Here is a 26,824-nt window from a genome sequence, read left to right as displayed (position 1 = left end):
GGTTTTTCATCCCTTTTGTTCTCATCTCACTTTTGGGGATACCAGTAACTCATATATTTGGTTGCTTATAGTATCCCATATATCACAAAGACTTTGTTCATTCTTTTTTTTTTCTTTCTTTCTTTATTTTTGTCTGGGTAGTTTTGAAAGACCTGATTTTGTTGTTGTTGTTGTTTGAGACAGAATCTGGCTCTGTTGCCCAGGTTGGGGTGCAGTGGTGTGATCTCGGCTCACTACAACCTCTGCCTCCCAGGTCCAGGCAATTCTTGTGCCTCAGCCTCCCGAGTAGCTGGGATTACTGGTGTGCACCACCATGCCTGGATAATTTCTTGCATTTTTTAAAGAGACGGGGGTTTCACCATGTTGGCCAGGCTGCTCTCGAACTTCTGGCATCAAGTGATCCACCCACCTCGGCCTCCCAAAGTGCTGTGATTACAGATGTGAGCCACTGTGCCTGGCCAAGACCTGTTTTCAAGTTCTGAGATTGTTTCTTCTGCTTGGTCTAGTCTGTTGTTGAAGTTTTTTAGTGTATTTTGTATTTAATTGAAGGAGTTCTTCAGCTCCAGAATTTTTGTTTGGTTCTTTTTTATGATATCTTTCTGGTAAATTTCTCATTCCTATCTTGAATGGTTTTTCTGATTTCTTTGTATTGTCTTTGGAATTCTCTTATATCTCACTGAGATTCCTTAGTATCATAGTTTTGAATTTTTTCCCCCAGGATTCTTGAATTTATTTTTGATTGGGATCTGTTGCTCAGGAATTACTGTGGGGGTGTCATATTTCCTTCTTTTTTCATGTTTCCTTTTGTCCTACGTTCATACCTATGTATCTGGTATAATAGTCACTTCTTCCAGCTTTTTGAATTTGCTTTCATAGGGGAGAGCTTCTTCCCAAAGATTATATCAATGGTGTTAGTTGGATAGGGCCTTTTGGCTTTGATTCTGGGTGCGCGTGATAGTGTAGTGTAATCTGTATGATTTGTTTGTCTATAAACAATGTCATTGGTATCTGTGATTTTCTTGGTTGTTTAGGGTGCAGTTAGTGGAGTTTATGGTGAAGTTTTGCTAGGGACAGACATGTCAGGTGGGCCAGTCTTTGGCCCCAGTGGTGGCAGTGGTGGGAGTGGTGGGCTGAACATGCCTTATTCTGAGCCCCAGCTCATCATATTCTGGCACTGGTGTCAGCAGGACCAGGTGGGTCAATTCTTAGATGTCCAGGTAGCTTACTTAGATGCCAGTAATGGCACAGTGGGCTGGGCAGGTGAGGAGGTTCTCAGGTCCCAGCGTGGTAGGGGCAGTGCCAGTGGTGGGATGATCCCCTGGATTCTAAGTAGTGAATGCTGGTGTTGGCAGTGGCTGTGGTGCAGGGTTACCACAAAGCCCCAGACACAACTCTCAGGCTTTCTCACTCTCTTCAGCAGAGCCACACAGAATGAAGAAGGAATCCACCCTTCGTACACAAGCCCCAGCACAACAGCCGTGCCACCAGTAGGGGCACAGTCACCACTCACAGGCCTAGACAGGCAGCTCTCTGTTTCGCTTACCCCAGCCTCCAGTGGTAGCAGCAGCTGTGCCTGCAATGGTGTTTGGAGCGGGAGAAGGGATCCCACTCTACATGTGAGCCCAGGCACAGAAGCTGCTTCACCAGTTGGGGGGGCGAGGGGGGGGTCTCTCTCTCACAAGGCTGAGCACACAGTTTGTGCTGCTGCTGGTGGTGGGGTCACTTTTCACAGCTGTATGCAGGGAGCTCTGGGCTCTAGAAAGCTGATGCTTTAGTTTCCTTTGTTCCAGGGGCTTCATTTTTGGTACAGCGCACCATTATTTCCCTGGAGAATACTCTCTTGAGTTAGAGCACCAGAAACCCCATAGCACCTTTGGGTCCAGCCAACACTGTGCCACTATAGCCCTCTGGGTGGAGACTGGGGGAATGTCAGTGGAAGCTCCTGGGATGTGGAGATATGGGGGCTATGGTTCCCAGGGCAGGACGAAGTCCCATGACAGCTGGGCTCTCGTGGTGGTGCCCAGTTCCAGCTGCTTAGGTACCAGAGGCAGGGAGAGGGGATAGTGACCCAGTGCAAGTTCCCTGTCTGGTGCAATGCTTGTGCAGGGTCTCCAAATCACTGCCCACACTAGTTTCAGGGTTGGTATGGGTAGAGGAGCTCTCTTGTGGTTCAGATTGCAGCAGTTTGTGATGGGGTTGTGGACTACTAAAGTTCTCACTTACTCTTTCCCCTGCCCCAATATTGAACCCCTCACGGCTGCCAGCAGATCTCAGACAAGTAGGCTGCTTGGTTCCTTCCCCTTCTCTGCCTCAAGTGTTTCCTGTGACTTCTCTGTTGGACTTTAATGTTCTCTTCCTAGATACCCTATTCAAGGTATGATTACCTATTTGCAATTTTGGCTCACTCTGAAGAGGGTGGGTGTCTGATATCTCTAGTCTGCCATCTTGTTTAATTCTTTATGATAAGTTAAAAAATTAATTCATCATCATAAGAGGATGATAGAGAGCCAGTTTGTCATCTTAAAAAATAGGCCAATAGCTAGGCATAATGATGCATACCTGAAGTCTTAGTTACTTAGAAGGCTGAGGTGGGAAGATCCCTTGAGGCCAGCCTGGGCAACATAGAAAGATCGTGCCTGTTAACAAAAACAAAAATGGAATAGAAAGAAAAAAAAATCATTTATCTTGCCTTCGTTATATGAACTCTGTCACTGGATAATTTCATCATAGGTAAGGAGAAGTATCTTTATAATATTAATCCAGCTAAAAAGAAAAAAAGTTAAAATATGACTATTTTGTCATAGTTAATATATCTCTAAGCATTGAATATCAACAGTTGCTAACACTAAATAAAGAGAAAAAGAAAATACTATATTCTTGCACACCTGATGAAAGAATATACTGTACTCCTGCTATGGCCTTATCAAAGGGATCAAACCTTAGTCTCTTCATCCTCAGGATCCAGCTACCAATTTGCAGGAAATGCCAAGCTCAGCGGAGCAAGTTGAACTATACCAAGAGTATGCAATCAGCAAATTCCAGATTGTGAGAAAGCCAAACAGCCTTGGTTCTTTAACAGATATTTTGTGTGGAAAAGAAACAGAAGAAGACCGTGTAGAAAAAAATAAAAATGATTTAAAAGGCACATCAGACTTTTAATGGGCAAGACTGAGAAATATGTGTTTAATAGTTGATTTATTCTTCTCTGGGAAAATCTTATAGAAAACTCAGGTAAGATAAATGGCATATCTAATATCTAGATATTGAGGGACTTTTTTTTTTAGTACTAAGAAATTTTTAAGATTGTATGTTAAGGGAAAAGCCTTATTTGTTTTCCATGCTTTTGAGAAGGGACCAGCAATAGTGATAGTTTTGTTTAACTTAGGAAACAATCACGGCTTCCACTAAACTATCACTCATCCGAAAGTGGAACTAACTTAGGAAGAGGAGACAGGGAAAGTGGGGAATGAAGAAGAAAAATATAACAGTGGTAAAGGATTGACATTGATATTTGAAGGAAATAATGAATGGAGCTAAAACTATAGGAAAAATTGTGAAGGTGGCAACTTTGCTTTTAGTATCTATTTTCACCTCTTCACTATCCAGTAAAAATAAGCGAGCTTACCAACCCTCCAAGATTGCCTACAAAAGTGAGAGAATGATAAATTTAAACAAACAGAATGTTAACCCACCTAAGTGAAACTGTTAGAGGAAACAGCTTCAACAACAACAAAAATGGGCACTTAAGAAAATTCAAGTACAGCATAAAAATACTTTTCTGAGCTTAAAACTCAGTTGATGAAGTGGGGGATGGTCACTGGAGATTTAAATTATTCATCTGGAGACTTCAATTATTAGACTGGAAAAATAAAGTAACATAAATCTTCAAAACATAGAGCAAAAATACAAAGAGAATCATGAAAGAAAAGGTAAAAGACTTAAGGAATAGATCCAGGAAACATAACAGAGCTAACATGTGTATAATAGTTATTTATAGGAATTTAAAAAGGAGAAAAACAGATGGAAGATAGATAATATTTATGCAAATAATAGAAGAAAATTTTTCTGAGCCAAAAAAGCCTATCAGTTTTGAAGTTCACTGAGCTTCAGATTGATTTGATGAAAACACACATACATACCCCTTGACATACATTGGCCAAATTCTTTAGCTGTGAAGTGACAAGTTATGGGCAAAGAAATACTGTCGGGTTGGCACTGGACTTCAGATTTGCAATAGTGGAAGATAGACTACTGAGAGAAAAGAACTGCAACGTAAGAATCCTGTACCTGGCTGAGACGCTACTCACCTGTCAGGGTAAAAGGATAATTGCAAACATTTAAAGATTTTAAAAGCATATAAATACATATATTTTCTTACACATTTAAAAAAAAGAAATAGTGGGAGAATAAACCAACAACTTATAAAGTGGTTACCTAATAAGGAAAGGGTTAAAAAGGGAGGTTATGCAAATTTTAACAGTCTAGCAACAGCTAACAAAACTCAAGAGTCCTAGAGATACATACTTGAAATATCTATCAATGAAATGATAGGATATGAACAAGATCTTCAAAATGATACAGGGATGGGGCGAATGGAGGTGTGAATTGGTCAAAGATTGATGGTCACTGGAGCTGAGACAAATTGTCTGTATAACATTCTGTCCACTTTTGTGTAAGTACAAAATTTACCATCACAAAAATGCTCTTAAAAATACTCATGCTTCATCATCTAGCAGTCAAACTTGTGGGAGTATCCTATGTTTATTATAACATTCTTTTTAGGGGCAAAAAATATAGCCATCACTAGGGGATTGGTTGATTAAATCAATGTATAGCCTCACCATAAACCATTGCACAGCCATGGAAAAGCATGTCAGTGCCATGCCTAGAGTTGTAGGGTTACTTGAAGACATTTTTACAAGGTATTGTTGAGTTCAAAAAATCAAGAATAGTTATATCTCATTTTTGTAAAATGAACAGTGTTTTAAAAATCTGTATGTATATGTGTGTACATATTTGTGTAAAATTTTATTAGCATGGAGCAAAATCTGGAAGGATGTATACCAGGCCATTAAGGAGACGTGTCTTAGGTAGCTAGTGGCAGAGGAGATGATGATTTGGATGGATGGAATGGTCAAAGTACAGTTGGACACAATCATTGATAATTTTTTTATACATATATTTACAAGACTCAACAAAATCTTCTCCTGCTCTGCATCCCCGTTTATTTAATCATTTATGCCCTTCCCTTTACAACTAAGCTTCTTAAGGTACATTGTAGACTGACTGTCCTCCATGGAACCTAGTTTTACTAAGATTGCACATGCTGTCACTGCCAGATCCCTCAGTGGTATTTCAGTCCTTATCCTTTGAAATTCTCCATAGAATTTGACATTGTTGACCATATTCTTCCTAAAATTCTCTTGCCTTGGTTCCTGGGACAAAGTTCTCCTTGGCTTTTGTCCAGCTCCCCAGACTATTCCTTCTCAGTTTCCTCCTAGATTCTTGTCTTCGTAACTTCCTCATTTCCTTTCCATAAACACCCCTGTGTTGGTTTTCCCAAGATTTTTACCTTCTGGACCCTCTTCTCATGCTGCATACTCTCTCATATAAATTTCACCCACACTTAGAGTTTTTACTACCATTTATATAATGATTTTAAAATACATCTATCTCAGACATTTCTCTTAAGCTTCAAACTTACATATTTGACTGCTCTCTGAATATTTCCACCTGGATTTCCTCAGCAAAATCTCAAAAATCAGCATACCCCCACCATTACACTCCTCTTCATGTTCTATCTTAATTAGTGTAACATCATTCATCTGCACATATAAGTCATACACTCGAGAGTCATCTAAACTCCTTCTTCCTTTTCCTTTCAATTCAACAGCAATTTTTGAGCACTCATTATAGGTTAGGCATTGCTTAAGTACTGAGGATACAGCTGATTAAGAAAATGGAGAAAACATAAAACATAATTGACTCTTATCAATTTCAGCTTTCAAAATTTTTGTAAGTCCATCTTCCAGCTAAACTGAGAGTCCTTTGAACGTTTTCGTCCAGTCTAAAGTGGAATAAAGATTATAATAGCTGAAATTGCATTAACTTCCGTGAGAAAGTAAGAGAATAATTTTTTAAGGCTGGGTGCAGTGGCTCACGCCTGTAAATCCCAGCACTTTGGGAGGCCGAGACGGGTGAATCACTTGAGTCCAGGAGTTCAAGACCATCCCAGGCAACATGGTGACACCCCATCTTTACAGAAAATACAAAAATTAGCAGGGCATGGTGGCACGTACCAGGAATCCCAGCTATTCAGGATGGGGCTGAGGTAGGAGGTTCACTTGAGCCTGGGAGGTCGAGGCTGCCATGACCTGTGTTTGCACCACTGTACTCCAACCTGGACAACAGAGTGAGACCCTGTCTCAAAGGAAAGAAAATAAGATTTTAAAGGTAAAAAATGTTTATATGATATGTTAACTGTTATGCTATTCTAAATATTACATATTTGGCTGCCCTCTGGATATTAAGAAATCTCAAAAATAGCTACTAATTCTTTTAATTGCTGTCGCTTCTGAAAATTGTAGCTATGAAAAGCAGCTTTGTTATAAACTTGCTTTTAGAAAGAAGTGCTACAACAAATTTTCCCACGGAAGAAGGGAGATGTTTTATTTGAACTTACATGTTTAATTAGTGCAGAACACACCTTCTAGAACCTTTTTGATTTTCACTGATCTTGATTGTTTCATGTGTTCATCAGCTATGTATTGATTTTTCAGAATATTTATTTTCCACATGGTGAATATGCCTGAATTATTGCTTGGTCAGAATCCCTCAAGGAATGATACAAAAATCATCAGTAAGTATCATATAAAGATTTTGGAGCTGCTGAAAAAGACTGATGAAAATACCCAAAATTTATTACTTAATTTACATGAGGTCCTTGTTAGATTTAACTGTACCAAACTTCATCCAATCTAAATTCAGAACATACTAATATATAATCATATAACTGCCCATAGATGTTTGTATATGTGAAGCCGGATAGCATTATCTAATAATATAGCACATCATCTATGTGACAGATACACTTTAAGTGTTGAAAGTTAAAGAATAACCAAGATTATTAATTTCAGAACTTAATAAATTTGGAGTAACTAAGAGGGTATCATGTATGTAGCATTCTAAATGTGGTTTATTCCATTAGTCATTGTGCTTTATGCCAGTGCTACTCAGAGTAGCCCTTCCGTTAACTGTTTGTTACCAGCCCTCAAGATAAGGAGCTTGTGCCAGAATGTCTGTCAGTGCATTGCTTCCTTAATCAGAAAGGAAAAAATACTATGGAAAAAAATGTCCACTAAAATAAGTAGTGTGCTTTGTGATGTAATTGATTTCTATGTTTGGTACCAGCTCCTTATTTTATGATGGTTTAGTAATAAACAATTTGCAGGTTGGCCTGTCTTTATGGACCACACTTTGAGTAGCAGTTTTATGTCATGTGTATCAGACATTTATGATATTGTTGCAGGAATACATGTCCTGGTTAATACAGCTTATTTATGTATAAATGTTTGGCACTTTTAGATTTACATAATTCTTTAGTCTTTTTTCCCCTAACTTCTGCCTTTTTCCCTTAGTCTAAGTCCATGTTACCTTCCTGTATAGAAATTCTGTCCAGCAATAGTGTTTGCTACAAATGGTTGCTTCTTGCTACGGTGCGAGAACTCAGTCATATTCAGAAAACCAGATCTTGTTCATAAACCATAATCATGGAAATGGAGAAGTGGGTAACTTGTCACATAACACCCCTCCCACATACTTACTGACACTCATTAATTGCCAAAGTAGAGGTTTTGTTAACAACTTTGCCAGACACTGGTTTTATTACTTAGAGTGTCTAATGAACAAAGTTTAAAATGCCAGTCATTGTCAAAAGAGCTATTCACCATTTTCTACCTTACCTTGTCAGTAAACTGGCTTTATTAAGTGGCTCCTATAAATGTTCCTCACTTGCATACTTCAACTTAATCAAGAAAAATGCTCCATTAATAAATAGACAAGCTACTTTTAGAGCTTACTGAAGACAGATTAGGAGACTTGAAATTACAGTAGTATGTTGTTACCCACTGGTTTACTGAGTGCGTTTCTGTGTCATAAAATAAACAAAATGACCAGGACTTTGAAGCCTACTTTTCTCAGTGTTATAACAGTAAATTGTACTATTATATATTGTCATAATTTGTACAACTTATTTCCTCAGTTTTATATTTCAGGAACTATGAAAATACAACTGTTGGTACATACTTACAGTGGAGTTCTAATAGTTAATAAATCAAGAGATCCAAAAAAATTATTTAAGTCAAAATGTACCAGAATTTTTTATCAAATGGATTATGTGATGTTAACAGTTCACCATAAGTAGGGAGAAGCGTTAGCTTAGGAAGTTTTAAAGTAAATTTTTTTAACCTAGAAGCATAAAGACTACAAGAAGAGGTTACATCGGGTGTTTTTAGTATGTCCAAATATATATATCAACAAATTTGATCACCGGGAATCTAGACTTGATAGAGCATTTTATAGAGTAGTTTGCATATGAGTATACCTGTAATAAAAGATTTTTCATTTAACCTGTAGTTAAAATGTAAATAGTATTTTATTTTTGTCCTTTCTAAATGACGTCTTAGTAGCTTCCAGTGTATTTATTAGATAATAGTTCAAGCCTCATACAAAAAAATTGCAATCCATTAGTAAACCAAGAACCTTGTTTTATTTAAGCAGGACTATTAGCTACCTCCTTGATTAAGTCTATTTCTGAGGTTGTTGAATAGCAGCAAGCATCATGTTTGGTGTTCAGCACCTTTGTCACATATCCCTGTGATGTGAGTGCTTAGAAAAATTAAATAGGCACTTCGGTATCTGTTATGTGCAGAGGGCTGAGCATACAGCATGGTAGGCAATGAGGTATTCTTTAATGAACACTTCAAATGTTTTGGATGCTTTAGTTTTCCTCCTCTGCTTTCTAACGTATGTGGTGTGCTTTACACACAGATTTCTGAATCTTAGTTTTTTAAACTTTTTAAATGTATATATCACCAACTTGCTTCTACCTCTGTCTTAAGCAAACAGAACACATACAGATGTAAATTAATTATATCAGCCTAGCTCCAAAGCCTAAGAGTTTCAAATTCCAGATAGGTTTTTTTTTTTTTTTTTCAAAAGAAAAATATATGTCAGTGTTAGCTAGAGGAAAAAAGGAAAGAAATTGCGAATACCTAAATTAACATACACTGTAAAAAATCACTTTTACCAGTGTCTATAAGTGAAAATATCTTTGACTTGCACATATGTATATATACACACACACACACATAGAAAAATAAATGGCAAATGGTGCTTGCAGCTGCAGTGTTTTCTGGATGGCTGCAAATTAATGTAAGTCTTTAAACTTTAGGGTACATAAGACTATTAAGTATCCTTCTTTGAAGTTCATATAAATATAGTAGACAAATTTCAAATGTATTTGCCCAAAAAATGTAGTTATTTATTGCAAATGCCAAAGCTAATAGGTTTTTTGTTTAAAATATTAACTTGATGTATTTTCCTTAGAAACTGAATTTCTACCAGTGCCTAGCAACTTAAAGTGAGTCTGTCACATAATTATAGTAGTGAGATATTGCTGAATATTTAAGACTAAAACTCTCCATAAAGGGTACATTTGGGCAGAACACCAAAAAATAACCTTTGGCTTAAAAATATTATATATGCATACAAAAAAAAAATGAGTTCAGCTTTAGCTATCTCATCCTGTCTGCAGAAAAATGTTTTATCTAGCCTTGGGTTAAAAGGACCTCCATGTAATGTATATATTTATGATGGAATAGCTGAGACTGGGTAATTTTGTCAGTTTCCTTTAGCGACATCAAAATTTTTGTAGTGATACAAGTCTTATTTTCAGAGGAAAAATTCTTGATTATTTATAGAATCAAATTCTATTTTACTGATAATTCAGTAGAAAGGCGTATGATTGAGGGGAGTACATAGAGTGCTGTGGTACTTGATTTTATTTTGTGTGTAGATTTTGCTTTTGGACTTAGATATTTTCAGCTATTGATTATATTCTCTTCCTTCCCCATCTCACACTTAAAGTCTTAACTGTAATTCTCTTACCAATATGTAATACTATAGTAATACAATGAAAATAAGTTCTTATCTGGCATACTTACCTCTGAACAGATGTGTATGACTACTTTTCTTTTGTAAAGTAGAATTAAAATTAATAACCTTTGTTTTAGAAAATTGAGATTTAGAAATGGAAATTTAGAAGAGACTATGTAAAATTACCTCATATTTTATTTTCCTGTCTCTAAGCTACCTTGCTCAATCAGTTTGGGGATGTGAAAGCTGTAAAGTACTTGTTTCCCAAAGTGCAGGTGCATTTTTCTGTTACTTGTTTAGGCAACATAAATAACAGTTACATGTACATAATTCTTGAATACGTTGGTTTTAGTTAGTGAGCTAGAGTCCTGCTGCAGATGTGAAATATTCCTCCCAATGATGCCCTAGAGAATCTCTGAAATTCAGAGTCAGTTGGTTCAGGGAACCAGACTCAGCTGAGATCACTACTAACAGGCCTCTCACTCAGAGAGACTCTCCACAAAACTGCTGAAAAATGAATTTTTCCCTGTATCAATATGAAAAATCCAGAGATTTGAGGAAAGTCAAGTGAATGACAGATAAGAAGGGACAGCATGAACAAACAGAACAGTTGATTCTCGAACATAAATAATGTAGGAAGCAGAAGGGTAAGTTCCTAGTATCCTTGGAGGTTACAGAGGGCAGTGGATCCACCAACCATAACAAAAAGCTGCAGTGAAAGAGGGTAATCAGAGACCAAGAAAGTCCTTGGAATTCAAGATAATATATGATTACTAAAGTAAATATTCTGTCAAGGACTGAAGAATAGACTAGACATTGCTGAAGATCTAATTTGATGACATATGAAGAATGTGGAAAACAAAGATGTTGGAAATATGAGGAAAATGGTTTTTAAAAAATGGACGAAACATACATTATTTATCTTACAAAATGCAAATGTTAGGAAAATAGTTTTTTAAATTGAGGAAAGTGTCTTGAGATGGGTGCGGTGGCCCACGCCTGTAATCCCAGCACTTTGGGGAGGCTGAAGAGGGTAGATCACCTGAGGTCAGGAGTTCAAGACCAGCCTGACAAACATGGTGAAACCGGTTTCCATCTCTACTAATAAATACAAAGAAAAATTGGCCAGGCTACTATAATCTCAGCTACTTGGGAGGCTGAGGCAGAGAATCACTGGAACATGGGAGGTAGAGGTTACAACGAGCCGAGGTCACACCACTGCACTCCAGCCTGGACAGCAAGAGTGAAATTCCATCTCAAAAAAATGAATGAATGGAAGTGTCTCTTAACTGAAGAAAGACTTACTTTTAGATCAAAGGGAATTATTTTAAACCTAGAATGCTATCATCAGCCAACCATCAATCAGGTAAAAAGGCTAAAAACATCCTTGGATATACTTTCTATTCCTTTTCTGGAAAATTATTCAAATATATTGCTTTTTAGTGACACAAAATATAAAACTAAACGACATGGAGACTTAACTCTTTTTTTTGAGATGAGGTCTTGCTGTATTGCCCAGGCTGGTCTTGAACTGATGGGCTCAAGAGATCCTCCTGTCGAAGCTTCCTGAGTAGCTGGGACTATAGATGTGTGCTACTGTGCCCAGCTCTAACTCAAGGTTTTGATTTAAAAAAATCCAGAATGACAGCAACAAGCAATTGACATATTTTAGAACAAAATTTCAGAGAACTTCGTGAAGAATGTTACCAAGAAAAGAGTAGTTCCTAGTACTCGTATTGTGTGATTTCGATTCTGAGAGTTCATTGTGTCATGCTGTTGATGATATGATGGCATTTTGTGCTGATGAACAAGAACAGAGACAAAAATTCCAGGAAGTATGATGCAGGCTAAAATAATAGCATGATTTTGGACTTCTCATGGAGTATAAGCATGCTTTCTGAAATGACAGTAGTACATCAGGTCATTTAAAAGGGCCAAGAGGACAAGCCTAAGGTTTAAAAGTTCTCTTTATTATTTCCAAGTTAATTAAATTCAGATAAAATCAAGTGTAATACTTTAAGCTATTAAAAATGTTTCTCCTGGGTGGTGGGATTATTTTATAGGTAGCGTTTATTCTTTTCTTTTACCCATCTCTCTGTTTTTGTGATTTTCTAACATGAAGTTTTATAACAGAAGCACAATAAATGTCATTTTAAAATAAAATATCACTAAAATATGGCTTAGGACTTTTTTATGCACTTAGCCCATCTGAATAAAAAAAGTCATATAAACAAATAACATTCCCAATGTAAAGATAGTTTTTTCATAGTAATAATCCTACTGTTAAAAGAATACCTGGCCAGACGTCGTGGCTCACACCTGGAATCCCAGCCCTTTGGGAGGCCAAAGCGGGCAGATTACTTGAGCCCAGGAGTTCGAGAGCAGCCTGGGCAACATGGCAAAACCCCATTTCTACAAAAAAAAAAATTAGCCAAGCTTGGTGGGGCACGCAGGTAGTAGCAGCTACTTAGGGAGCTGAGGTGGGAGAATCACTTCAGCCCAGGAAGTTGAGGCTACAGTGAGCTGTGAACACTGTGATACCACCACCACTCTCCAGCCGGGGATACAGAGCTAGACCCTCTCTCAAAAAAATAAAAAGACCAGTTTATAATCACTAGTTTAATTGTTTAAGGTCAAGGCATGACTTTTTTCTTTATAAACTATATTAATAGTTTATATGTAAATCAAGATATTTATATCTGAGTTGTGAATATGTCAGAATCAGGTAAAGAATAGACAAACACAAATCATATTTGAAATTCAATTTTAATCTCAGGTGAGTATGTTTCATAGCATTTTGTTTTCTTAATTTAAAACTCATAAACACTTATGTAAATCAATACTAGTAAATCTCATTTAAAATAATACTTTGTTCTAGAGCCTAGATTTTTGTGGCAGGGTTGTTTTGTCAGTATACTCAATCATGAAATAAAGACAGAAGTAGAAGATATTCAAATACTTATGGAAAGGTCACAAAGTATGGCATCATTTTATTGGATGTTTATATAGTTGTCTTACCTATATTTGGTGTCTTTTATATACTAGGAAGTAACATAGCATGATGGTTGTACCAATTTTGGAGTCAGAGAAACTTGAATTTGAAGACGTAACTCTGCCACTTAACTAGCTTTATGGTCATGACAGATGTATTATTAGCATTACATAGTGGTATTCTAGACATGTAAGATGGACATAGATGAATGAGACAATTTATAGAATTGCATAAATACAGTATTCATTTTAGCCTTTTACTAATGCTTATTTTCAGTGAAAAGTTCTCTACTTAGCTGTAGAAACTTAAAAATTATATACTGGCATCAAATTGTAGTTAGCAAATGCAACAAAGTTGATATTATCGTGTCCCTCTCCTGTTTGCTATCTCTACTCCCATTTCCTTTCCCTTCTAAGGAGTGCTAGAAAATATTTTACACAAATAACTGTCAGTTATGACTAGTATTTCTATAATAAAAGTATAAATTCCACCAAACACTAATACATGAAATATTAGATATAAGAAAATAAGTTTCTTGGTTCATTCTACTTCTTCTTTCCCCTCACACCTCCCTGCACCTCTCCTTCCCTGCCCATGAAAAGTTTATATCTACATATTTCCATTGTTGATTTGAAAGACTGATGGTTTCCACTGCCCTTATTCTAAAGGACCACATACTTCCATTGTAGCCCTGTAATAAGTGAAATAAGTGCCCGGAGCAAGCTTGAATCTTTTTGTCTTCAATCTTATAGTACATTGTTAAACAAATAAGGGATTAGACTTTGGCCTTTTAAAATTGACATACGTGCTTTATTGAATTTGGCAGTATTTGATGTCAAAAGTATGTTATTTAAAAGTTTTTAATTAACATGATACATTCTTCTCTTTTTTGTAGGCAGTGAGTTACTATTTATCACATGCATGGTATATGTGCCAGGTATATGTCAGGCACTTTACATAAATTAGTTAATCCTTGAAACAGTCCTGTTAGTATTAATTCCTAATACTAGATTACTGACCTTTTACATGGCAGAGCAAAGATTTGAACCTAGGGCTAATGCCAGAACTGATGTGACTTTGCATTACACCAGGCTGATTGTTACTGAGTATAGGAAGTTCAGAGTCAGATGATCCTGCTGTTAGCATGTAACTGGAATATGAATTTTGTATACATTTATTTGATTTAATTACACCTATTTTGAAGTGTGCCAAAACAGTTCTTCATTATGTTTGACTGTTATACTTTCTGTTGGGCAAAAAGGATGTTGAAAATGAAATAATGATTTTGTTTGTTTTTTTGTTTGTTTGTTTTGCCATAGAGTCTGCTATTAACTAATTTAAAATCTTTGGGCTCATGCCTGTAATCCCAACACTTTAGTAGGCAGAGGCAGGAGGATCACTTGAGGTCTCGAGTTCGAGACTAACCTGGGCAACAGCAAACCTCATCTCTACCAAAAAAAAAATGGCCTGGATGTGGTGGTGTGTACCTGTAGTCCTAGCTACTTGAGAGGCTGAGGCAGGAGGATCGCATGAGCCCAGGAGCTCAAAGTTACAGTGAGCTGTGATTGTGCCACTGCACTCCAGCCTGGGCAATGGACGGAGACCCTATCTAAAAAAAAAATTTTTTTTAATTATAGGGCTGCTGCTTATTGTGATTAAGTGTACTACAATATTATCATATCTAGGCTAATTAATTTTTATCATCTTAAAATATCTAGTTCTAATTGCCTCATAAAATATGTGTTTTAAAAAACTTTATTGGTTGATATATCTGAGTATCTTTTAATCTATAGATATTCCCCCTCCTTTCTTTCCTGTGTTCTTGTAATTTTCTGTTGAAATAACCTGATAAATCTCCCTGATAAATTTTCCCAGAGTCTGGATTTTAAGTATTGCATCTCCATAGTTTTGGGGTTTTTTGTTTTGTTTTGTTTTGTTTTGTTTTTTCTTGAGATGGAGTTTCATTCTTGTCGCCCAGGCTGGAGTGCAATGGTGCAACCTCCACCTCCCAGGTTCAAGCGATTCTCCTGCCTTAGCCACCCAAATAGCTGGGACTACAGGCGCCCCCCACCTCGCCTGCCTAATTTTTGTATTTTTAGTAGAGACAGGGTTTCACCACATTGGCCAGACTGGTCTCGAACTTCTGACCTCAGGTGATGGGCCCACATTGGCCCCTAAAGTGCTGGGATTACAGGCATGAGCCACCACGCCCAACCCATAGTTTCTTTTAAAGCACATTTTTTCAAGTGTTTTCTTACCTTATTTCAAATTTTTACAGTTTACCTGTAGTGATTTCAATGTTGGGAAGAAGAACTTGCTTGTGGGGATTTTGCTGGGGTTTAACAGGAGATTGTAATTTTAATGGTTCTGATCAATTTTCTTAATTTTTGTCAAGACTGACATGAACTTCGGACTTCTTTTGAAACATTGGTGGCACTCTATTGACATAAACTTGCTGTACAATTATTAAAATCATTTACATAATAATTTTGCCCATAATTTTAAAACCTTATTTTTCATTGCTGTTTCTCAAAATGTTGCCAGACTTAGTGACTCTCTGTGTCTCCATCTCTCTAAGTGAAATAAGTACTTCATATATGTTCTTTAATTTTCCTTTGCTTCACAATTGAACAGTCTTTCAGTGAGCTTCTGAAGGAGGCTAAAGATTCATTTTACCTAATCATTTCCTCCTTTATCTTAATTGTATTATTACTTGTGTCTGCAGTTATTTTATATTCATAAAGTACATATACAAATAATTATACAAACACCACTATATAAACATGGTTCCATTGTATAAAGTAAGAAATTTTGTTTGGCAAAAATGTTCAACAGCTGAGAAAACCAGGAGCTCAGGGTAGGAAGACAGGCAAGTCAGTGCTTGTGTGAAAGCACAAGCTATATGATAGCTATGGATGGCATGGGAAGCAAATCAAATAGCATATCTGTGCTCCGCATGGCAGTTAGTATGAGAAGTCATGGCATATGGATGAAATGTTTGACACCTCTTCAAATTGCTGAGTTTAGAGGGAAACGTCAGTAATTATCCAGACAGTAGTTGCCACCTGGATACTACACAAAATTATATAGTGAATATATTTGTATTTGAGGTTTGTATCTCTTTCTACACTTCTCTCTTATCCCGCCATAAGCACCCCCACTTAATTTCTTGATGTCTTAATACAGTTCTAAAACTCATTGTACATTTAATTAACATTAAGCACTTACTATGTGCTAGACATTATGAAAGTCCTCTGTATAGATCACAGGCTTATATTTGAAGTAACTTTTGAATAATGTGGAAAACAAAAGGAGAAATTTACAGCCACCATAATGATGTCACCTTCTCTACAGAAGACTTCCAAATTCCATAAATGGGCCTTTTTTCCCTCAGTAACCACACTCTCACCCCTCTCATCCTTTACCGAACATATATAACATATAAAAGTTTCTCATTCCCTGGGTGCTATAAATGGTGCTCTTAATAAAGTGATGCTTTGATAAGTTTACAGAAAGCTAAATAATGTGTGTGTTTAAGTACTTACTCATCTAGAATACATAGAATGCACTGGGGATATTGTGGTAGAAATGCACACCTTTGAAATGATTCTAAACCAGTGATGTTCCCAAGGAGTGATTGGGAGATTAACTTTACCTCCTTCCAAACCACTTCAAATAAACATAATCTAAGTAAATTTCAATGCAAATACACTCTCAAGACAAGTCTACTTCCCATCTTCCTTCCCACAACAGATTACTACCCTAATCCCTTCCTATATATACATTTTTTTTAAAGGCTAGTCAAATGAAGCAGTGAGAGTAGGAAAAGAATAAATCTGTAACTGGTTGTGATCAATTAGTTGTAAACACCATTGCACTTGGACTAACATAGGTATAAATTCCTGAACTGCTCCTATCCCTGACCATTAATCTGAAACATCTCCTAAAAAGTTGGAAAATAATAAAGAGAAACTGATTAGAACCCACATAAATATGCATGGAATTTGGGGGAAGAGGAAGTACTCCACTATTATGGCTAGTGTGTGTAGCAAGAAGCAATGAAAGAGGGGAGTCATGGTATAACACACTGGGAAATCAGACAAAAATACTCTGGGCTGCATCTGTTAGTAGGTGGCCTTGGAAAAACTGCTTAGTAGCTTAGTTTGTCTCTTAAATGGGGATAATAACACCTGTTGTAAAGACCAAATATTACTTGCTCAGCTAATAATAGGGCTTAATAAATAGTGGTAGTGGCTGTTCTGAGTCCATTGGTGTTTACAACTAATTGGTTACAACTAGTTACAGATGTCTTTGTTGCTGCTCCACTCCCACTACTTCACTTGACTAGCCTTAAAAGAAAGTGGTGGTAATAGTGGAGATGGTGGTCCAGATTTTGAGAGTTCTTTATCATTGTTGGAGTTTTTATGTTATCCTACAGTGGGGAGCCCTCAGGTGAGAAGAGAGATGATAGATAGTGCTGGTCACGTTGTTTAAGGTGATCTAGCCAAGGAATGATGAGACCCTGAGCTGAGACAGTAGTAGTGGGAATAGAGAGAAAACGGATTTAAGAGAGAGTACAGGCTGGGCACAGTGGCTCACACCTGTATTCCCAGCACTTTGGGAGGCTGAGGTGGGAGGATTGCTTGAGGCCAGGAATTCGAGACCACCCTGGGCAACATAGTGAGTCCTCATCTCCACAAAAAAAGAAGAAACTAGTCGGGTATGGTGGTGCACACCCGTAGTTCTAGCTACTGGGGAGGTTGAGGCAGGAAGATCATTTGAGCCCAGGTAGGAGGCTGCAGTGAGCTATGATTGTACCACTGCATTCCAGCCTGGGCAACAGAACAAGACCCTGTCTCTCAAAAAACAAGAGAGTCCAGAAATCAAAACTCTGAATGGTTGAATTTGGAAGTTGAGGAATTGAGAGAGTTTGAAATGGCTCTGAGATTTTAAAATTTGAATAGCTGGATTGGTTGATGTGCCACGGAGGTGAGGAATACTGACTTTAAGCAGTAAGAGGAAGCAGTTGTGGAAGGAAAAGTAATGAGTTGATTGTTCTCAGTCTTGTTTTTGAGGTAGTTGTAAGGAGTCCAGGAATATCCAGGTTAGTTGACTAGAAGTTTTTTTTTTTGTTTTTTTTGTTTTTTTTAGTTATGGTATATTTAGTTTTGTATCATTATCACCTACTCCTGAAATATATGTGACAGTAATATATTTTCTAAAAATATATAATTAGTACAATTCAGATGTTTTAAAATCATCTCTTATTAGGCATGTGAAATGTAATTACTTTGTCAAATGTCAACATGAGAATAGATGTCATGTGTCAACACCTCTCTGCCTATTATTTTTTAAGAGATTTTGAGGGAGGGATTTCCACTATATACTGTTATCTCCCCGCATCAGCCACATCTGCTTCGTTTGGTTGCTGTTCCATTTGGATACCATACAAGAAAAGACAGAAATTGATGGTTCAGGGGAACAGTTAAGCCTAAGGATAATAGAGAATTCAAATACATTTTCACCATTCTTTAAATGTTACAGTCTTAGTTGCAAATATCTGAAGTCGCCTTGAGATGTACAAGAACTTTCAAATGTATTTAAATGCATTTAAATAATAAGATGGAGCTTAATTTTTTTTTCACGGAGAAGAAAAATGCTGGCTGGGCATGGTGGCTCACACCTGTAATCCCAGCACTTTGGGAGGCCAAGGTGGGTGGATCACCTGAGGTCAGGAGTTCAAGACCAGTCTGACCAACATGGTGAAACCCTGTCTCTACTGAAAATACAAAAATTAGCCAGGCATGGTGGCAGGTGCCTGTAGTCCCAGCTACTTGGGAGGCTGAGACAGGAGAACTGCTTGAACCCAGGAGATGGAGGTTGCAGTGAGCCACGATCGCACCACTGCACTCCACCTGGGCGACGGAGTGAGACTCCATCTCAAAAAAAAAAGAAAAATGCCTTAATAAAAATTTTAATAAAATGTTTTAACAGTTGCTTAACCTATTTCTAACTTTCTTTCCTAGTTTCCCAAATAAGAATAAACTGTTGAGAATAAATTGAGATGATCAACATTAAAAATTTTTAAAGAGCGTTTTGTTAGAAATAATTGTATAAAATGTTTTATTAAATACAAGTTTAAATTTAGTTATAGATAGCAGAGACTTTAAAAATTGGAAAAATGGAAAATAACTAGTATAATGATAAACATGGCCATTTTTTACTTAAGGGAACTTGAAGATTTGCAGATTTTAGGTGATTTTCTCACCATAGCAGTCATCTACTAAGAAAGACAGAACAAACATTTTTTTGAAGAGTTACTGCCTCACTAGAGTCCAGGATCAGGTTGATCTATGTTCTTGAGTGATTAAATTTAAAAACTGGGGACTGCTCAGGTAAAGAAAGGGAAGTGGTCTGCAAGCGAAATGGCATCATGGAGGTGTAGTGGTCTTTGCTGAGGCCCACAGGCTGGCCAGCCTCTGGTTGAGCAACACACGGTCACTGCAGATGGCACTGAGAAACCAGCGTGCAGAGAGATGAGTCTGATGAGCATGTGTGGCCCAGGATCCAGAGCCAGGTGAGGGTCATTCACCTGTAGAAATTTCTCCGCTTTCATCATGGACAGTAGTGTCAGGATAACTTATTTACGTTAGAATTTACATTCTTTCCTTTTAAAAAAGTAGGCATCTTTTAAAAGAACCGTTAGAAAAAAAGGCATATCTGAATTGGAATGCATTGCTTCAAATTGATGAATCAGGAACACAAATTACAAACCATGGATCTCTCAGTTTATGTTTAACTCCCTTAAGAGAATTTACAGGGCTGGGTGCTGGGTACAGTGGCTCGTGCCTGTATTCCCAGCACTTTGGGAGGCTAAGGCGAGTGGATCACTTGAGCTCAGGTGTTCAAGACCAGCCTGGGCAATTTGTGAAACTCCATTTCTACCAAAAATACAAAAAATATTCTGAAGCACATAATTTGTGGTGTTTATATAATTAAACCCTTTAAGTTAGTGTTTTTTAGTCAGTTTTGGGTTAAAGGATCTTATTCGAGTTAAATATTCTCTCTCAAAAAAGTGCATATGTGCAGAATTTACATAACATTTTACTAGCTAATGTTTCCCCTTAATCGAGACCCCTGGGTAATTATATATATAAGTGCATGTATATAAATGTATATATAAATACATATATTTTTGGTTAATGTTGTTAATTTTTAACAATTATGGATACATAATAGTTGTGCGTAATTTGTGGGGTACATGTGATATTTTGCCACAAGTATACAATGTGTAAAAAACCAAGGTAATGGTTTACCTCAAGCATTTATCATTTATTTGTGGTAAGGGCATTCTAATTCCTCTCTTAGTTATGGTGAAATAGGGAATAAATAATTAACTATAGTTGCTCTATTGTGCTGCTGAACACTAGATCTAATTTATTCTAACTGTATTTTTGTACCCATTAACGCTCATCTCCCCCTTTCCACAACCCTTCCCAGTCTTTGATAGCTGTCATTCTACTATTTCCGTGAGTTTAATTTTTCGCTCCCACATACGAGTGAGAGAACGTGCTATATTTGTCTTAGTGTGTCTGGCTTCTTTCACTTAAAGTACTGTCCTCCAGTTCCATCCATGTTGTGGCAAATGATAGCATTTCATTCTTTTCTGTGGCTGAATAATATTCCACTGTGTATATGAACCACATTTTCTTTATCCATTCATCTGTTGATGGACACTTAGATTGATTCCATATCTTGGCTATTGTGAATAGTGTTGCAGTAAACATGGGAGTGCAGGTTATCTCTTCAGTATACTAATTTCCTTTCACCCCATTTGAAATGGCTTTTATCCAAAAGATAGGCAATAATGAATGCTGGCATAAATGTGGAGAAAGGGGAACCCTTGTACACTGTTGATGAGAAACAGCCACTTTGGAGAACAGTTTGGAGGTTCCTCAAAAAACTACAAATAGTTACCATATGATCCAGCAATCCAACTGCTGGGTATACACCCAAAAGAAAGGAAATCAGTATATCAAAGAGATACACGCTTCTATGTTGACTGCAGGACTATATTTTTGTACTATATATTGTGATTTTAACATATACTGTGCTTTTAGAAGTGTCAAAAGGAGCCTCACCATAAAGCATATTCTCTAGAAAAGCTGTTCTACAACACTATCAGAGTTCTTACACATTGCTATTACATTATTTCCATATAAATCTGAAGTGATTATGAATTGTTTGAAATATTTATTGTATAAGCTGTATCTTTTTCTCAGAAAAAACTATTTTTCTGGCAGTTGTGTTTTGACCCACACCACATTTTCTTTTTTTTATTCTAGATTCCGAAGAGGCTCAATCTGTAAATCCTTCTAGTGTTGATGAAAATATTGACTCTGAAACAGAGAAAGACTCTCTCATCTGTGAAAGTAAACAGATACTTCCCAGTAAAACACCTCTTCCATCTGCCCTTGATGAGTATGAGTTCAAAGATGATGATGATGAAGAAATTAATAAGATGATTGATGACAGGCATATTCTTAGGAAAGAACAACGAAAAGAAAATGAACCTGAAGCAGAAAAAACTCATTTATTTGCAAAACAGGAGAAAGCCTTCTATCCTAAATCATTTAAAAGTAAAAAACAAAAGCCATCTAGGGTCTTATATTCAAGTACTGAAAGTTCTGATGAAGAAGCTCTTCAGAATAAAAAGATTTCTACTTCATGTTCCGTCATCCCTGAAACATCAAATTCTGATATACAAACCAAAAAGGAATATGTAGTTTCAGGTGAACACAAACAGAAAGGCAAAGTTAAAAGAAAATTGAAAAATCAGAATAAAAATAAAGAGAACCAAGAGCTAAAGCAAGAAAAGGAAGGAAAAGAAAATACAAGAATAACAAACTTGACAGTAAATACTGGACTAGATTGTTCAGAAAAGACCAGAGAGGAGGGGAACTTTAGGAAATCTTTTAGCCCAAAAGATGATACTTCATTACATTTATTTCATATTTCCACTGGTAAATCTCCCAAACATTCTTGTGGATTAAGTGAAAAACAGTCAACACCACTAAAACAAGAACATACTAAAACATGTTTATCACCAGGAAGTTCTGAAATGTCATTACAGCCTGATCTTGTTCGGTATGATAATACAGAATCTGAATTCTTGCCAGAAAGTTCAAGTGTAAAATCTTGTAAGCATAAGGAAAAAAGCAAACATCAGAAAGATTTCCACTTAGAATTTGGTGAAAAATCAAACGCCAAAATAAAGGATGAAGATCATAGTCCAACATTTGAAAATTCAGATTGCACGCTGAAAAAAATGGATAAAGAAGGTAAAACATTAAAAAAACATAAATTGAAGCATAAAGAGAGGGAAAAAGAAAAGCATAAAAAAGAAATCGAAGGTGAAAAGGAAAAATACAAAACTAAGGATAGTGCCAAAGAACTGCAGAGGAGTGTGGAATTTGATAGAGAATTTTGGAAAGAGAATTTTTTTAAAAGTGATGAAACTGAAGATCTCTTTTTAAATATGGAACATGAATCCTTAACATTAGAAAAAAAATCAAAATTGGAAAAAAATATCAAAGATGATAAATCAACCAAGGAAAAGCATGTGTCAAAAGAGAGGAACTTTAAAGAGGAACAAGACAAGATTAAAAAGGAAAGCGAGAAATCTTTTAGGGAGGAAAAAATAAAAGATCTAAAAGAAGAGAGAGAAAACATACCCACAGATAAAGGCTCAGAATTTACTTCTTTGGGTATGAGTGCCATTGAGGAATCTATAGGGCTTCATTTAGTGGAAAAGGAAATAGACATTGAAAAACAAGAAAAGCATATAAAGGAAAGTAAAGAAAAACCTGAGAAGCGATCTCAAACTAAAGAAAAGGACATTGAGAAGATGGAAAGAAAAAACTTTGAAAAAGAAAAGAAGATAAAACATGAGCATAAGTCAGAAAAAGACAAATTAGATCTTAGTGAATGTGTTGATAAAATAAAAGAAAAGGACAAGCTATATTTGCATCACGCAGAAAAATGCCATAAAGAAGGTGAGAAGAGCAAAAATACTGCTGCTATTAAAAAAACTGATGACAGAGAGAAAAGTAGAGAAAAGATGGATAGGAAACATGACAAAGAAAAGCCTGAAAAAGAGAGGCATCTAGCAGAAAGCAAAGAAAAGCACTTGATGGAGAAAAAAAATAAACAATCAGATAATAGTGAATATAGTAAATCAGAAAAAGGCAAAAATAAAGAAAAAGACAGGGAGCTAGATAAAAAGGAAAAATCTAGAGATAAAGAAAGTATAAATATAACTAACTCCAAACACATACAGGAAGAAAAAAAATCAAGTATAGTAGACAGTAATAAAGCACAACATGAAAAACCCTTATCCTTTAAAGAAAAAACAAAAGATGAACCTTTGAAAACTCCAGATGGAAAAGAAAAAGATAAAAAAGATAAAGATATAGATAGATACAAAGAACGAGACAAACATAAAGATAAAATTCAACTAAATAGCTTACTCAAACTAAAATCTGAAGCAGATAAGCCTAAACCTAAGTCATCACCAGCATCAAAAGATACCCGACCTAAAGAAAAGAGGTTAGTGAATGATGATTTAATGCAGACAAGTTTTGAACGAATGCTAAGCCTTAAAGACCTAGAAATAGAACAGTGGCACAAAAAACATAAGGAAAAAATTAAGCAAAAAGAAAAGGAACGGTTGAGAAACCGTAACTGTTTAGAACTTAAAATAAAAGATAAAGAAAAAACAAAGCATACACCAACTGAATCCAAAAATAAAGAACTTACTAGGTCAAAGAGTTCAGAAGTGACTGATGCATATACCAAGGAGAAACAACCTAAAGATGCTGTAAGTAACAGATCACAATCTGTTGACACCAAAAATGTAATGACTTTAGGGAAGTCATCTTTTGTTTCAGATAATAGCTTAAACAGGTCTCCTAGATCAGAAAATGAAAAGCCAGGTCTCAGCACCAGATCTGTATCCATGATTTCTATTGCTAGTCCAGAAGATTCCTGCCATACTACAGTGACAACCCCAAGGCCTCCAGTTGAGTATGACTCTGACTTTATGTTAGAGAGTTCAGAATCCCAAATGTCCTTTTCCCAGTCACCTTTTTTGTCAATTGCCAAATCTCCTGCCCTTCACGAAAGGGAATTGGACAGCCTGGCTGACCTGCCAGAGCGAATTAAACCACCATATGCAAACAGACTTTCAACATCCCATCTTAGGTCATCTTCTGTAGAAGATGTTAAACTAATTATAAGCGAGGGGAGACCTACCGTAGAAGTTCGAAGATGCAGCATGCCTTCTGTCATTTGTGAACATACAAAACAATTCCAAACAATATCAGAAGAGAGCAATCAAGGTAGCTTATTAACTGTGCCAAGAGATACTAGTTCTTCTCCCAAACCTGAGGTATTCTCAAATGTGCCTGAAAGAGACCTTTCAAATGTGTCTAACATACATTCCAGTTTTGCAACTTCTCCAACTGGAGCTTCAAACAGCAAATATGTTTCAGCTGATAGAAATCTCATCAAGAATACTGCCCCAGTGAGCACTGTAATGGACAGTCCAGTGCATTTAGAGCCATCTAGTCAGGTTGGTGTGATCCAGAATAAATCATGGGAGATGCCTGTTGATAGAGTAGAGACATTAAGCACCAGAGACTTTATCTGCCCAAATTCTAACATACCTGATCAAGAATCCTCTCTTCAGAGTATTTGTAATTCTGAAAATAAGATATTGAAAGAAAATGCTGATTTTTTATCCCTGCACCAGACTGAACTGCCAGGAAACTCTTGCGCTCAGGATCCGGCATCCTTTATGCCTTCACAGCAGCCTTGCTCTTTCCCCAACCAATCACTTTCAGATGCTGAATCGATTTCTAAACATATGTCTTTGTCATATGTTGCCAATCAAGAGCCAGGTATTTTACAACAAAAAAATGCAGTTCAGATTATTAGTTCTGCTTTAGATACTGATAATGAATCTACAAAAGATACAGAAAATACTTTTGTCCTAGGAGATGTTCAAAAAACAGATGCCTTTGTCCCAGTGTACTCTGACAGCACTATTCAAGAAGCATCACCAAACTTTGAGAAAGCTTATACTTTACCTGTGTTACCATCAGAAAAGGACTTTAATGGAAGTGATGCCTCTACCCAGCTAAATACACATTATGCATTTAGCAAACTAACTTACAAGTCTTCCAGTGGCCATGAAGTTGAGAATAGCACAACTGATATTCAGGTCATTTCACATGAAAAAGAAAACAAACTGGAGAGTTTGGTTTTAACTCATTTGAATAGGTGTGATTCTGATATATGTGAAATGAATGCAGGGATGCCAAAAGGAAACCTAAATGAACAAGATCCAAAACTTTGTCCTGAAAGTGAAAAGTGTTTGCTTTCCATAGAAGATGAAGAATCTCAACAAAGCATTTTATCAAGTCTGGAAAACCATTCACAACAGTCAACTCAACCAGAAATGCATAAATATGGTCAGTTAGTTAAAGTAGAATTAGAAGAAAATGCCGAAGATGATAAAACTGAAAACCAAATCCCTCAAAGAATGACTAGAAACAAAGCAAATACAATGGCAAATCAAAGCAAACAGATTCTTGCTAGCTGTACACTATTATCAGAAAAAGACAGTGAATCCTCATCTCCTAGAGGAAGAATAAGATTAACTGAAGATGATGATCCTCAAATTCACCATCCACGGAAAAGGAAAGTGTCACGTGTACCTCAGCCTGTGCAAGTGAGTCCCTCTTTACTACAAGCAAAAGAGAAAACTCAGCAATCTCTGGCAGCCATTGTAGATTCTCTAAAACTAGATGAGATTCAGCCATACAGTTCAGAGAGAGCAAATCCATATTTTGAATACTTGCACATAAGGAAAAAAATAGAAGAAAAACGCAAATTACTGTGTAGTGTGATTCCTCAAGCACCTCAGTATTATGACGAATATGTAACATTTAACGGATCATATCTCCTGGATGGAAACCCCTTAAGCAAGATTTGTATTCCCACAGTAAGTAACGTCATCACTTGCTATACACCTGTAACACTGCCCAATAGAAGTATAATGCTAGCCACATATGTAATTTGAAGTTTTCTAGTAGATAGATTATTTCAGCAAAATCATCTGTTAATGAGTCAAGAGATATAAAGCTAGTAACGTTCTTGTTTCTTTCATTCCCCAACTTTATTTTCCCTTAAAGAGTAAGAAATTTTAGCTGAAATAATATGTAGTGACATAGGCTTGAAATATAGGTATAACTATAAAGAACAAATTTAAATTAGAACTTTGTACAAACTATTTCAGTAAAAATCATTTCAAGTGAACCATATTATGTTGCTGCCTTAAATCAATCTGTTGACTGTATAGATGTATACATTTATTGTATAAATTTATCCAGGAATTTATACACATTTATGTTAAACACATTTATGTGTTTAGCATAACATAAACACATTTATGTGTTTAACATATACACATTTATGTGTTTACAATACATATGCAGACTCTATATAGTTAAACACATAAATGTGTGTATTTTATATTCATACTGTCACCTTTTCTTACTCTTGCAAAGGTTATGTAATTCAAGCTTGACTTCTTGAAACAATTCTCGGGATATG

The 26,824-nt window shown here is 36.4% G+C and overlaps 1 protein-coding gene across 12 annotated transcripts in view; it reads left to right on the top strand.

The window, feature by feature from the left end:
• ANKRD12 (ankyrin repeat domain 12) overlaps window positions 1-26,824 on the top strand; it is a 144,626-nt gene that overhangs the window by 93,971 nt on the left and 23,831 nt on the right. For 10 of the 12 annotated variants that reach the window (XR_010124213.1, XM_054460981.2, XM_063653907.1 and 7 more), the window contains one exon: window positions 21,493-26,213. Coding sequence is in view for 11 of the 12 variants with exons in the window: in XM_054460981.2 (XP_054316956.2) it covers window positions 21,493-26,213 (4,721 nt within the window). In the remaining variant the exon portion in view is untranslated. Of the gene's footprint in view, window positions 1-3,034; window positions 3,232-6,784; window positions 6,860-21,492; window positions 26,214-26,824 lie in introns of those variants that run through there. The other 2 variants (XM_063653910.1, XM_063653909.1) reach the window with 2 other exon arrangements.

Source organism: Pongo pygmaeus, chromosome 17 (assembly GCF_028885625.2).
Source record: "Pongo pygmaeus isolate AG05252 chromosome 17, NHGRI_mPonPyg2-v2.0_pri, whole genome shotgun sequence".
Classification (NCBI taxonomy): domain Eukaryota; kingdom Metazoa; phylum Chordata; class Mammalia; order Primates; family Hominidae; genus Pongo; species Pongo pygmaeus.
This window is presented reverse-complemented; position numbering and strand designations above follow the sequence as displayed.